Consider the following 15,228-nt stretch of genomic DNA (forward strand, 5'->3'; position numbering starts at 1 on the left):
CATTTGATTAAATACTAGACAAAAAACTCTAACACTCCTAATACACACTATCCAATTATCAGGCCAATCAGACAATTATCAGCTGATCGGCCCAATAATTGGAAATAAATGTGATAGTGTTTACCTAGCTTTAGTAAGTGAACACCTGTCTACTAAAGAAGACACAAAGGGGGTGATTCTCATCTACTCAGACAGGGCCAAATTCGGCCCCATTCCAATGTTTTGGGAACTGCACATACGCAAAGTTTTGATGTGCATGTGCAGCTTCCCTTTGCGAATGGCTTTAGCGGCAGCATTCAAGGGGATGTGTTTTCATTACACATCCCCTCACATGGTAGCGACGGGACTCAGCAGCAGGGGGGCGGGTTTTCAATGGGGCGGGCTCTCTGGCACTCGTGATCCTCGCAGCTTACCAAGTCAACCAGAGTCGGCCTCACAATCCAAGTTTATGCAGAGAAAAAATCACATTGTAAATACTGGCGGATTTTGCATACAGCCAACAAATTATAAACATATTTATTTTTAAATTGCAACTAAGGTTTCAGTTTAGACACGCCAATCTCAAATCTAAAGCTTGTATCTTATTACCCGCAGAAATTTCCAACACAGCGAAATGGTCTTTTAACTCATCGAGTTATTCTATTACAGCCTGTTTTTACTATGTGGTAAATTATCTTACATTGCACAAAAACACATAGGTTCTGTGAAAAGCCATTGAAGTACTGTATGTGTGTTTGCAGTAGTGACCGCGGATTTGACACACGGTTATTGCATACTTGTCGACTTTACATGTTTTCTCTCTGGGAAACACCCGGAGAGGAGACTCTCTGCAGCATTTCCAGGGGTCGCGGACAGAGCTTCAAGTCATCAAGCCTCACCTCCATTACAGTAACTGCTGCATCTTAATTCATTTTGTGGTTGACATAAAATAATTTGAAACTACACAATAGTAAGTATTAAAAATATATATATATTCACAAAAATATATAAACCAAATAAATCAGACAATACAATAAAAACAAATTTGACTGGTCATTTAACATGTAATTTGATAAATGTAGCTTTGTAGTATTTTGCAATACCAATATATATATTCCTAGCTTTGTGGCATTAATATATGCTTTTAAATGACCGGTCAAATTTGTTTATGGTATATTGTCTGATTTATTTGGTTTATATATTTTTGTGAAGATATATATATTTTTTAATACTTACCATTGTGTAGTTTAGAATTCTTTCATGTCAACCACAATTAAAAAGTGCAGTTTTACTGTGTTTATTGTGAGATTATTGTGTGGTGTTTAATGCACATAGCTACTGTACTTAGTTATTCTAAATTTTCCCTGCATGGTAAACTCTGTGGTAATGGAAGGTAACCCATAGTTTCCGCATAGGATGCTGGCAGCTATGGTTTCCTCATGCACTAATATCCAGCAACTCCATTTACTGCAGATTGTTTTCTTGTAGGCTGTAAGAAAAATCCTTGCTGTGTGCAGGGCTGCTTGATTTAATTGAATAGGTCCTAACTGAATATTAGAAATGCCACATAGTGCATTCTTTTGTATATCTCATGCTTAGAGACCATTATATCTTATTTAAAATATATTTGCTATTTTACATAGGGGCAAATTTGAGCCTGGTGAAGGCATAAAGTGGCCAGTGATCACACACCGACCAATCAACTCCTAGCTCTCTATAGGCTGGGTCTGAAAAATGACATGATTGGCTGCTGCGTTATAACCACCCACTTTATCACTTCTCCAGACGTATTTTTACCTAAAAAAAAGTACTCCTATTTAATAATATAGATATTTGTGTGTTGTTAATGTTGTATAAGGAGGTGCGCACTGCTATAAAAGAACACTTGGGTTCTTTCTCTCTCAGAATATTTTACAGAAACCCTGTTCGTAACACACACTACTGCACCAGAACAACTGTGCTGCCTGAATATAATGCAGAATAGATAGGCCAATAAAGTCTAATGAAGAGAGTTGTTAAAAGGCAAGGCCATGCATTTAGTTTAATTATTGTATTCCCCAGGTGATAATGAGATGACTAACTTATTATTGTAATTAAGTTCTCTGCTGAGTTCTGGTGAAAAATAAGTGTACATTAAAGTTACATTTCACTTATATACCTGTGCGCTGGGGGATTCAGCTGATATGTATCAATTCAATTTTTACAAATCATAAAAGCTATTAGTCTGAACACTCTCATAACCCTGCTTTCCCTATTCACTGCTATAGAGCTTGGCAGGCAGTCACATCTACTCTTGCTTAATATGTTGGGATCATTTTGCAGTTCTCTGCAGAACAGTTAACTCCTAGTGCTGCATACTGTATATGCTTAATACACAAAAAGTTGCACATTTCATTTTCAGACAAATTGAGATTTTTGTTTTTACTGCTCTTTCTTGCAGACAAGAGAAGCTTTGTGGCAGCAGTGTGCCATTCAGATTACACATGCAATACAGTATGTTGTGGAGTTTGCAAAGCGAATAACAGGCTTTATGGAACTATGCCAGAATGATCAAATATTATTACTTAAGTCAGGTAAGTAGATGATAATGTTGATGATAATAGTGTCCGGTGTTGTCCGGATTCCCCCAATCCGAACTCTCACATCCCTAATCTGAACATGAATTTATTACTTATTACCCTACACCACAGGTTCTCAAAGTCGGTCCTCAGGACCTGACACAATGCATGTTTTGCAGGTCTCCTCACAGTATCAATTGAAATAATTAGTTACACCTATGGATCTTTTAAAATGTGCCAATCAGTAATGAGTGCACCTGTTCACTTGTCGGGTGACCTGGAAAAGGTGAACTGTGTGGGGGTCCTGAAGTCCGAGTTTTAGAACCACTGCCCTACACATATTTGCTTCTCAAATCCAGTCCCCAGGAATCACTAACAGTGCATGTCTACCAGGGTTGCTCACAGAATTGCAGATGAAATAATTAGAACCATCGTTAGATTTTTTCAAATGTGTTAACTTCCCGATAGTGTATATCAGTAGTGTATTGGGCCAATACACAGATCTCCTGAGGTCTCGGTCAGGGGAACAGCAAAATCCAACATGTAAGAAATACTGGATTCACTGATTTTCATGCAAACATAATTGGTATTGGTGAGTAGGAGATATTTCACATGCTGTATTTTGCCAACCCCCCAACACATCACTGATAATCAGAGTACGACGACGTGCATAGTAGATTGGCATCGGGATTTAGGGAAATCAGCCTCTATATGTTTGGCCTGCATTAGTCAGTAGTGATAAAGCTGGATGCGCTGTTATTATGTCCTAAGGGATGGATTTCCGAAGCACTGTGCTAACACCTACTTTAATCCCTTACCTCCCTTACCTTAACCATTTTAATGCAAAGTATTTTTTTTACACATTTTTTATTTGAATTTATATAATAAATGTGAGTGATGCTGGCACGTTTATAGTAAATGCTGCTTGTTCAATGCAAGAACATATGATTGCTTCTTCAGTCTTAGAGGACAACTCATGTGACCGACCCATCACACATAAACTTCCATGGTACTGAATGGAACAGCTGAATAAACAATCTCATGCATGGCCGTTCTGTAAATGGGTGTGGTATAGTGGGCCAACAGTTGGGATTTCGACGGTCAGTATACCGACATCAGGGTACTCTGACATGGGGGTGAGTCCATACTGCGGCTCATTAGCTCGCTGCTCTTGCCACAGGTTCTATTCTCCCTCTATGGGGGCGGACATTTAACAGTTGGGATTCCAATGTTAGTACGTTGAGGGGTAGATGTATGAAGCAGTGATAAGGGAGGAGAAGCGAGCCAGAGGAGAAGTGGCGCATGGCAACCAATCAGCAATAAAGTAACATCTATAATTTGCATAAGGTAAAATGATATTGAGCAGTTGGTTGGTTGCCATGGGCCACTTATCCTCTAGCTCACTTCTCCTCCTCTTATCACTGCTTCATACATCTACCCCTGACTGTCAGAATCCCAACTGTCATCCGCCACCCCTCTTAATTGTATGCTGGTGGAAAATCTACAGTACTTGGGGAAATAAGTAAAAAAGGAAAAAAAAAAAATCAAAGAGTATTTAAAGAACATTACTTTTCTTTATCCTCTTATACTTTGAGGACTGTATTTAATATATATCCTTGTTGATTGATTTTCGCATGTTTTGCCCTTGATATAGGGCCTCAAATTATGGAACCTAATGGGGGCGGGGGGGATTTTTCGAAGTCTGGAAAAATATAGTACAGAGAGGGATTAACCTTTTGAGTGCCAACATCCCTGTGACAGATGTTCGAAATATCTGCTAAAAATGCCAGCGTCGCTCACATTGTTATATACTGTAAATTCAAATTAAAAAAGGTTTTGTCAAAAAGCAGTAGTGCCATTTATATATCATGTCCCCAGTAGTGCCAGTTACAGATGTGCCCAGTTGGTTTTTAGAAAAAAAAAAAAGTACATTCTGGAAACGATGGTTTTCGGAATAATTTGGATAATTGACCTGTATACGGTAACCATTACAGGTCATTAGGATGAATAAAAACGTTCACTTGGCACTCATATAGGTATGAATATTGTATTCTTATTATTGACAGGCTTAACTAATTTTAATAATAGAGGTTTACATTACACACTGTAGGAATGGATAGCTAAACGTTAGTGCTAATGCACTGACATTATACAAAAAAAGACCGTATACTGTGTATAACAACTAAAAAGGGGGCAGAGCAACATAAACAGATCTTTGAAAAAGAGTTCTACAGTACTTACAGTATCTCCAGAGAGCTGTAAACAGCATGTTGCAATAATAAAACGTGCACTTCTGCATATGACACTAATATTGCAAACTGCACAGCACTTGGCTGTAATTCATATTTCTAATTATTGCAGCTGTATCTGGACATAGCATGGCTTCTTTAATAAAAATTTGCCTAATTCCATATTACATTTGAATATTTGTTAATACTCATGCTAAGAGACTTCTAGCCAATGTACATTTACAATGGACAGTATAGATTTATAAATATGTACATATACAGTATACTGTGTGTATGTATATATATATATATATATATATATATATATATATGTATGTATTTATTGTATTTTAACAAAACTAAGCAATTAAATGATTATTAAGATTTATATCAAATTTCATATAATGAATGAAACATAAAACCACAGTGTATTAAAAACATTATCAATTGGATTGTTTTTTTGCTATGGATTTATGACATGGGGTAGATGTATCAAATCTTGTAGAGAGATAAAGCACCTACCAATCAGTGGCAACTGACATTTTACAGGCTGTGTTTGAAAAATTACAGGAACTGATTGGTAGGAACTCCCCACATTATCTCATTCCAAGGTTTGGAACATCTCCCCATAGTGTACTAATGTAGTATAAAACGTATCATTTACTGTGCCACAATATTTCTTACTTGTTTTCTGTGTTTTCTGACAGGCTGCTTGGAAGTGGTCCTAGTAAGAATGTGCCGTGCCTTCAATCCATTAAACAACACTGTTCTTTTTGAAGGAAAATATGGAGGAATGCAGATGTTCAAATCACTAGGTATATATTTGTTGTTATACTAAGTACACGTGTCATCAGAAGGTCTATTTGTGATAGAGAGACAAATCTAAACACCTGTTTTTGCACAAGACAGGACTTCTCCCTATTTAAGAAGCTTCCCAGTCAGTGAAACGGTACCTAAATATTGCGATAGTCTGTGTCACCTACTTCCAGCAACAGATGGGCAAGCCTATTTAGAAGGATCACAGCAGTGCATACAGTATATTGCCACTAGGGTGGCCAATCCCGGTAACAGCGGGATCCTGGGATTTGGCCCCAAAATTGCCGTGATTTCAATCAGATTTTTGGATTAGACTGAGCATGCACAGTCTAATGCGGGGTAGTGTCTCAGAACCCTCACTGACGCTGCCCCTTCTTCTCCCATAGCTGGCTGTACGGCTCTGCACAGCATGACATGGTCAGAGGTCACATTGAGCAAGCTACACTACACTCCCCCGGCCACCTCGCTCTCTACTGCACCGCCCACCCCCCCAGTGCCCAGCCACACTACCAGCCGGGCTCCCGGCCGCAAGTGCCCACCATCTCTTGGCTGCACCCAGCCATGTAAGTAAATACCCGGGGCAGTCAGGGCATTTTTGTATTGGGGAAGCCAATCCCGGCATTCAAGCATTTTTCAATCCTGAATCCCGAGATTTAAAAAATGCCCCAAGATTGGCTTCCCTAACTGCCACAATCCTCTTATCACTATCCTCATTTAAAAATTTTTAGGTTGAATTTAGATTCGACCAATTCAAATGAAAATTTTTTTTTTCCGACTAGTCGAAAAAAAAGGCACAGTCAAAAAACACATGTCTTTGTGAATTAACTGTCAATCCATGTGTTTTTGGCAAAATTCCAGGTGCTTTTGCCCATTTTTAGCCACTTTTTGCTGACGCCAATTCTAAGCATTGGCGAAAAAAGCCTTGAATACTGAATTTTTTTTCTTTTTTGGCTAGCCCCCCCAAAAAATGACTCCTATTACCACTGCCAGCCAGAGTCAAAGGAGAAGTAAGGGGTGTTCTAAATGTAAAATTTTAAAGTGATCAAAATCAATGTTGTACTTTCAGGGACACACCACACACTTATTAATAGTTAAAAATGAATATAAAAAAAAAAGCTGTTAGCAAATGTGTGTTTCAGTCCCTGGTACCCAACATCGATTTGCATTGGTTTTCATCTTTTAAATCGTTCAAAATTGACCTTGTTGCGTAATTCTTAATATGTGTCTGGCCATGTGGATGCTTGTGTGGGCACTGGTGTGTATAAAGGCCCCCATTAACTTATGCAAGGCATCGCATGCTGTACCTTGCATGCAATACCCCGCTATCTCATCCAGCTGCTCCCGGGCGGCAGGATCACATATGATACATTGCATGCTGTCCTTTAGCATACGATGTATCGTATGAGATCCTTTTCTGGGCAGTGGGATCCGATGGGTCCTTGGTGCAGCAGCGATGATCTCCTGCTCCAATCCGATGTGCACCAGGCCGCACATGGGTTATGAATCGTAGTTTAAATACATGCGATTTGGGCTCTTTTCATCCGATTTTCAGTCAGATGCCTCAGAATCAGATGAAAAGGGCCAACATCGCACTAGTGGATGGGGGCCTTAAGTCTGTGTCTTTTCAACTACAAAAGTTTCATTAATATTTGCTCATTCTTGCATTTTTTCCCCCTAAATTAACCCTTTGAGTGCCAACATTTCTTTAAAAGATGTGCAAGATATCTGCTAAAAATGCCAGTTTTGCTCACAGCGACTGTTCTTTTTTTGGGTGCAATGCTTAACAACACTTAATTAATTGACTTCAGACCATTTGCCGGCAATAACTGAAGTGATTCATATTCCTCAACTTTGACCCTGGCATTTTAAATAGATATATACACATCTCACAGCAACGGTGGTACTCAAAGGGTTAATGTTTGCATATTACATGAAATGATGTAATTACAACAAAGAATGTTTAAATATGAAATGGTGAGTCAATGGTGAGAAATGGTGAGTCAATAGTATTTATTTAGGAATCTTGTGTATAAGGCCTTACAGACTACCAAATTAAATTATTATGGTCTCTGTCCCAATATGCACCGTTTCATACATCATCCTAATTAACATTTTTATCCACAGCGATTACTAACAATTCCCCAATGAATTTTACAGAAATATCTGAATGTTATTTTTTAGAAATATCATTTATATTTTCATTGTGTTTAAGATTTTTTTTTAAATAAATCCTCTGCTAACAAAAATAAAATTTGCATTCAGAATACATTGATACTATTGAGTATGGCAACACCACATACTGCTTTTTGTGTGCTGTTACATATCATCCTCGAGGCTTGAAATTCTGTATATGCACATTTGGCCTTCACTAGCTAATTGTGGAAAGCCTTTGCAGGTCCTATCTGCATTATAATCATACTTATTATCATTTCAATTATTTAGTCAATTACACTGGAATAAAAGCAGCGCTAAATTGTGGTGCACTTTCATGAGAAAATATAACCGCTGGTAAAACGGTATAATATAGACATAAAAAAAACATCTATTTTAAAAGATAATTAGATCTAGTCTTTTTTTCTCTCTCTCCACATGATGTTGATTAAAAATCGGAGATTTTAACTAACCAAAATACTATTTTCTACTAGCACCTGTTTCCCTGACAGGACTGCCAGCTGAGTTCCAAGTAGAATTGAACAGTGATTAGCGTCTAGTTCTAACTGTGTTTTCCTTGGCCCACAGGTTCTGATGATTTAGTGAATGAAGCATTTGACTTTGCAAAGAGTTTATGTTCCCTTCAGCTGACTGAGGAGGAAATTGCCTTGTTTTCTGCAGCCGTACTTATATCACCAGGTACTAATTATGATATTAAGTACAAATATGTCCTGTTTACCTCAGGTTTTAAGCCTCTGATTTTTTTAAAAGAAAGTGTTCAAAAGAGAAGATGCGTTTGTTAAGGCATCCTGGTGAACTAGTAATTACAAAGGGTTATGCTGGGTTCACACCAGGACGACAAAGGTCCGATCCCATTAATCTAGATCCAATTCCGACCGATTGAATGTAGATTGTGTGGTGATTGGTCCCTTTTCTGTCCTGGAGTGGACCGATACTGATCGGATGCGCGGTCCCGCGGGTTGGTCGGTCGTTATTCAGATCCTATCTGCAGCATGTAGGATCTGGAAATGACCATATTCCCGGGTGCGGGTCGCCACCGGATCGGGCCCACTCACGGTGCACATCATGAGCGGGTCGTGTCCCCCGCGTCATCGTGAGCGGGTCGGAAGAAACACTGGCGACCCGCTCACATCGTGCATCGTGAGCGGGACGTCCTGGTGTGTACCCCACATAAGGTTGGAAACGGATTGGGTTTTGGTTCCATCATTCACAAAAGCATGACAAGGCCGCACTGAGCCAGATGAGCAGTCTGACAATTACAGTGTTAAAACCTGATCTCATTCAGGATCTTCATTTTGTAGGATTGCCCTGAAATGCACATTCATATTACAGGCCTTCAGCTTTTATATTATTCTTTAGATCATTCTTTTTACAGAAAATTGCAATGAAATGTCTTAAATATTTCTAAAGACATTATTTACAATAGAAAAGGATGACATCATTTAATCTCTACTAATTAATAATTAATTGTCATTGCAAATAAATTAATGCATTTTACATGGCTGGAAAATGTCTTGTGGGCTGTGTATTCAAAAACATTTACTTCTTATACAGTAGTTTCCCTTCAGTAGAAGTGGTTTACATTATGTTTATTGACTGCTGTAAAACAGTGACACCTGCAGGTTATGTAAAACAGTAACCCAAATGCTGAAGAGGAAAGGCATTGTAACAAATCAACAAATATACCACAACCCAATGAGTGAATTTACACTTGTTTTTACAAATGAATTCAGCAAATATCAGCATTCATGAAAGACAAATAATAGTGCCATCTGATAATCTATAGTTATTTATTATTTTAGTATGAGTTTTATTATCTCCAAAATCATAAAATTGTAGCGTGTTTATGATATCTTTTGAAAGTAATGGTGCAATAAGTATTAAATGTGCCCATACAAGGTGTGTTTTGCCAGTGTGATGCAATGCGTGCTCCTGCGCACATCCCATTGCACAGTTCAAAAAGTATGTGCTGCACATACTTTTTGAACTAACTTCAGATCGCATCGCACGCAAATTGCATATCTAGTTCAAAAAGCATGCAATTATTGTAATGTATAAGGGCACCTTAAGGCCCATACACACTGGTCAATTTTCAGTGCAAAATCACTCAAAACGGGCGTTTTTAGCAATTTTGCGCTGAAAATCGACCAGTGTGTATGCCTCAGTGATGGACTGCTAGCAATTTATGCGTGCTCCCACATCATCACCAGCAAAGGGGGCCGTTTGCTGGTTTCACCAGCACGTCTACCAATGATGGCTGTTTTTTCAGCCATCATCGGTAGGTGTGTACGGGCGCTGGGCTGAAAGATAGACCATCAGACCATCCCGCTCCCTCCCCCTGCTCCCTGGGCCTGCTCCACATGGATCCTACTCACCATCATGCTGACCATGCCGCCCCACTTCTGGCCGACCGCACCACGGCCCCCCTCCCGGCCACACAGCAGAGTTTCCTTCACTGCCCACCAATGATTATTAGCCAATGATACAGTGTATAAATTGCTGGCACAGGCCAGCAATGTATATATTACTGGCACCACTGCCCACCAATAATTAATAACCAGTAATATATACATATATAAACTTCCCTTTTATATACTTTGGGTGAAATGTAATAGGATGAGAGATTCAGAAAGTAAGAGATTTGGTAAGAAATCTCCAGTTTTTTTTAAAGAGGCAATCATTTATACAGCAAAATCAAACTGTGTTGCAGTGTAAATGATTGCCGCTTTAAAAAAAAATGGAGATTTCTTACCAAATCTCTCACTGTCTGAATCTCTCATCCTATTACATTTCACCCTTTACATCATTTTAGATTTCAGCTTGAGCAGTGAAAAATCTTTTGAAATCCCCCCAACTGTAACACTGTTATGTCACTTTTCTCCATACATACAGTATGTTACTGTACTCATCCTTGCTGGCGGGTCGCCAGAACGTACGCGCTGGCGACCCGCCAGCAGCCTCGCCAGCGAGGAGACTGAGACGCACGTGCGTCTCAAGCGCACGCGCGTCTCAGTCTCCGTCGCTAGCGCGACGGAAACCCTGTCCGTCTCCGCCTCAGGGAGACGGACAGGGTTAGGGGGGGTTAGGGGGGGTGCGGGCAGGCGGCGGGGACCCCGGGTTACCGCCGGCAAGCCGGCGGGGACCCGGGGGAACGGATCGAATCGCCGTCGGAAGGGGATGCGCGCGCCTCTCGTGCGCGCGCGTCCCCTTCTCACCATCGCCATGGCGCTGGCGGGGGATGGCGGCTGGCGACGCCAGCGCCATCCCCTGCAAAGATGGGACCTGACCCATCTGTATATAATGTGTCTTACCTACCTTATTTAACAATCGGTATCTAGGGGGTGATTCACATTGGCTCGTAAAGAAACTAATTCAGGCCAGGGACTAAAGTTGTGGAACTGTGCATGTGTATTGGCAAACATACGCATGTGCAGACCCGCAGTGCGAATGCCTTTCTTTGAGTATTACACTTGCCGAGACGTTCGCACACAGCGGTGCAGACAGGGGGCAAGCAGGGGCTGGAGCATAGGGACGCCCAGCATTTCCTGAGCATTCCCACAAAAATGGTGGGTGTCCCCATGTGAACGCAGTCGTGCTAAAGCCTGCTCGGGGCGGCGGGTGAGCAAAGTTAGCCTAGACTGACTTTTACTTGCGCGTACACTCGCATGCGAATGGATGTGTGAGCGTACCCATCCATTCGCATGCAAATGCACCTGTTCGCTCTTGGAAGGGGGCGTGTCTAAACACTCGGTAAGCAGCGAGTGTACACTGCTTATTGAGCCGTGATTGACCCCTTGTTTGTTCCCTGTAGAATTCATTCCTACAGCTGTAACATGTTGTAGATGGGGAGGAGAATATGGGAGGTGGAGCCCAAATTATGCAATTCTAATGGAATTGTGTCATATTGGTTCCGCCCCCTCCCCAGTAACCTATGATTTATGGCAATTTTTCCACAATGGGGCAGGGGTTAGTCATATTTTGCCCTGTCCCTCATCTCTGTCAGGTGGAGGATGTGGTTGTTGGTATGCAGCAAAACACCCTTTGCTCACTACTGAGCAAGATATATATAACATAAAAATGTTTTAAATCCTCAGAAAACTGCATAACCCAATAAGTACTAATAAGATCCATGTAACCACATTCCCAATAGGATTCTATGGGTCTGTAATCTAGAAAACTGAATTTTCCAGAGTTTGTGCCGGAAACCTATGGCCTTCTTATCCAAAAATCAATGGAGAGGGAGACGAAATATCCTTTTTCGTGACTTTTGACCCCAAGGTCATAAACTCACAAGCTTATACATCTCTGTAATAGCGCTATGTTTAACTTCCAGATCCCTCAGATACATTATAACTTTTTAGTTTCAGACACCGACCATCAATGTAGGTTAGGATTTCAGTACAATACAAGGCTGTTGTGTCTTGATATTTGTAATCTGTAGCCATCTACTACAGTACATGCATTTCTGCTGTTGTGAGTGTGACATAGCCAAAACATTAGCCAAAGCATTAAACAGGCTCAAAGCAAGGCTCATTTGCAAACTGTTTTTAATAGCTTGGTTAGTATAGAACACTCATACTATACTGTAGTTTCATTCTCCGGTGTCTTCCTGTCTGGCAAAGTGTGCTAAACTCATTTCATAACAATAGACTTCGCTCTGCACAGTAACACATCCCCTTTTGTCAATACATTTGTTCTAACTCTCCAGTCCTCTTACATGAAATCTTCTTTCCTTGTTGCTAACTAGAAAGCATGAGAGACAGGGAGTGTAAGATAATCCTTCTGGGGATATTCTTATGATTAAATTGTTTAACCACAGACTGTCATGGAACATTTTCATTTAGCGTGACTGAAAAATGTTATTTCTGAGAGGCCAGAATGTATCTAAGTGAAGGCAGAATATTAATCCATTATTTTCTATGTCTATTTGTTTTTGACTATTACAATAGTTTTAATTTATCCTAATCCTATATCAAATAAGTCTAAATTTCTCACAGTACTCTCAAGTATGTGCATTGTAACAACAATCTAAGGGTGCTTAGCTTTGTAGGTCCAAGGGAGAAAAACCCTTTCTCATTTTTATCAACGTTAGTGTTTTTACCTATAAATAATTTTGCTACCGCCACTGCAGACAGTAAAAGGGCCTGCAGGTTTTTCTTTGCAAAGCATGGTAAATACTATTTAGGAATACTATAGCTGTATGATATGTATATTTCAATAAAGCATTATTCTATAAAAAATGCAACAAGTTTTTAATATATATATATTCTTTGTTTTTTAACTTTTGTTGAAAGTGGAGCTGGAACTCCAAGTTCACTGCACGAGTCATGCAGGACTGGCACTGGAAGCAATAAGACCCATTGTACCTCTGCCAGCCCAGTATCACCAGGGAACTGAGAATCACTCAGCTATGCAGCAACATTTTCTTAGTAAATTGCAGGGACATCCAGGAAAAATCTTTGGGTCCTCTCTTATTATATTTGACTTGTCTATGTTTGTAATAAGGACATGTACCCCATTAGCTTTTACATTAAAATACTTGAACAATTGGTACTTGTTTCCTAGCACGGCCACAATCGCGGGCATCGTGTACCTTTAAGTTAAGGTACACGATGCCCGCGATGGACCCGATTTCCTTTGAAATCAGGTCCATTTTGCCGGCAAAGGGAAAATTGCGGGCATCGCGTCGGTCGCGACCATTAACATTGGCCCCGACGCGACCGACGCGATGCCTGCGATTTTACCATAGGCTTCAATGTTAAAATATTTTTTAACATTGAAATCGGGAGCATCGCGTCGGTCTTGTGCCATTATAATGGCACAAGATGAGATGGACTTGATTAAGTCCATCTCACATAGTAAAAAATGTGAAATGGGCCAATATGACCCATTTCACATTATATATGTCCCCGTCGTCACCCCACAATTGACGTGAACCCGAAGCGTGGTGAGCGCAGCGAGCCCGCGAGGGGCGGCGGTGTGCATCCTCCGACCTTTTCCTTCCCCTACTCGCCACGCTTTGGGCACGGTGGCTGGCTGGGCTTGCCATACTTTATATTCTCAACTCCACGCCGACGTGGATAGTAGGGGAATGAAAAGGTCAGAGGACGCGCACCGCCGCCCCTCGCGGCCTCGCTGCGCTCGCCACGCTTCAGGTTGGCGTCAATCGTGGGGTGGGGTTTTTACGGTGTAAAATTGGGGGTGTAGGGAATATTTTACATTGAATCCAATGTAAAATCGGGTCCCAGGGACCCTATTCACATTTGATTCAATTAAAAAATCGCGATTTTTCCGACACGACCACCCCGATGGAAATCGGGGTGGCCGTGCTAGGAAACAACTACCGAACAATTATATATTACAAATAAGTACAAAATACATACAGTATATTAATGTGAAACGTTAAAGAACAGCAATTGGCTGCATATTTTATAATTAAATGTTTGAACATAAAACATATAAAGGTTGAGTATCCCACATCTGTATATCCAAAAACCAAAATATCCAATTTTTCGTGGGGTGGGTTTACCCTCCAGTACAATTTTTCATACTCACCTGGTCCCATGACGTCCACAGCATCCATCTTCAGAGGCATTTCCAGTCCTAATGATGCATTGAGTGGATGCACCGGTGATGTCATGATGTTACCCTTGCACCCATGCACTGCATCATTGGGAACGGAGATGCCTCTCAGAATGGACACTGTGGATGCCTGGGGGATGCCAAGGGACCGCCTGGGGACCAGGTGAGTAAAAAATGAAATATTTTTCCAAATCTGAAATGATCCCTTATCCAACATGCTCTGGTCCTGAGCATTTCAGAAAAGGGATACTCAACCTGTACGATAGACTGTGGAGGCATCAGAGAACATGGAGTATTTTCCACAACCAACCAGAGATAGCTCTGTAGGGATTCAGAAAATGAGAGATTTATTGTGTATGGAAGTGAATGATTAAGTGAATGATTAACAAACCAACCAACCATAATGCTGCTCTTTAGCCTTCCAGCAATGCCGTGCTTTATTTTTTTTATATGTTTTACTGTGATAAATGCCGTTATTAATGCTGCAACTCAATGATTTCTTTTTATCTATTTTGTTTCAATTATCTTGCATTAGAACGACCCTGGCTTATAGAGCCAAGGAAAGTCCAGAAGCTACAAGAGAAAATTTATTTTGCACTCCAGCATGTGATTCAGAAGAACCACTTAGATGATGAGACATTGGCAAAGGTACGTGTTAGCCTCAAATAATGCATTTACATGTACAACTGCAGCTGAGACATAAGGAGCTCTAATAGCAGACATCAAGTATCTGGGGAAACTGTAGTTGTAGTTGCAAGTACATCAAGGCCATACCATTTGTAGAGCGGTGCACTCTATTTCAGATGAGGTGCTACACGCTCATGAGCTACTGCTTTCTGGTGGAATATGAAGCACTTTATAATGGTGTCACCCCTGGAGGTCACATGTATAGC

General features: G+C 40.6%; 1 protein-coding gene across 1 annotated transcript in view; it reads left to right on the forward strand.

Annotated features, from left to right (window-relative positions):
• The window catches only part of RORB (RAR related orphan receptor B), a 213,335-nt gene that overhangs the window by 189,843 nt on the left and 8,264 nt on the right, over window positions 1–15,228 (forward strand). Inside the window, exons 6-9 of the mRNA XM_083186110.1 lie at window positions 2,420–2,552; window positions 5,473–5,580; window positions 8,321–8,431; window positions 14,871–14,983. Of these exons, the coding sequence (XP_083042236.1) occupies window positions 2,420–2,552; window positions 5,473–5,580; window positions 8,321–8,431; window positions 14,871–14,983 (465 nt within the window). The remainder of the gene's footprint in view (window positions 1–2,419; window positions 2,553–5,472; window positions 5,581–8,320; window positions 8,432–14,870; window positions 14,984–15,228) is intronic.

This window comes from Crinia signifera, chromosome 1 (genome assembly GCF_055691185.1).
Source record: "Crinia signifera chromosome 1, ASM5569118v1, whole genome shotgun sequence".
NCBI lineage: Eukaryota > Metazoa > Chordata > Amphibia > Anura > Myobatrachidae > Crinia > Crinia signifera.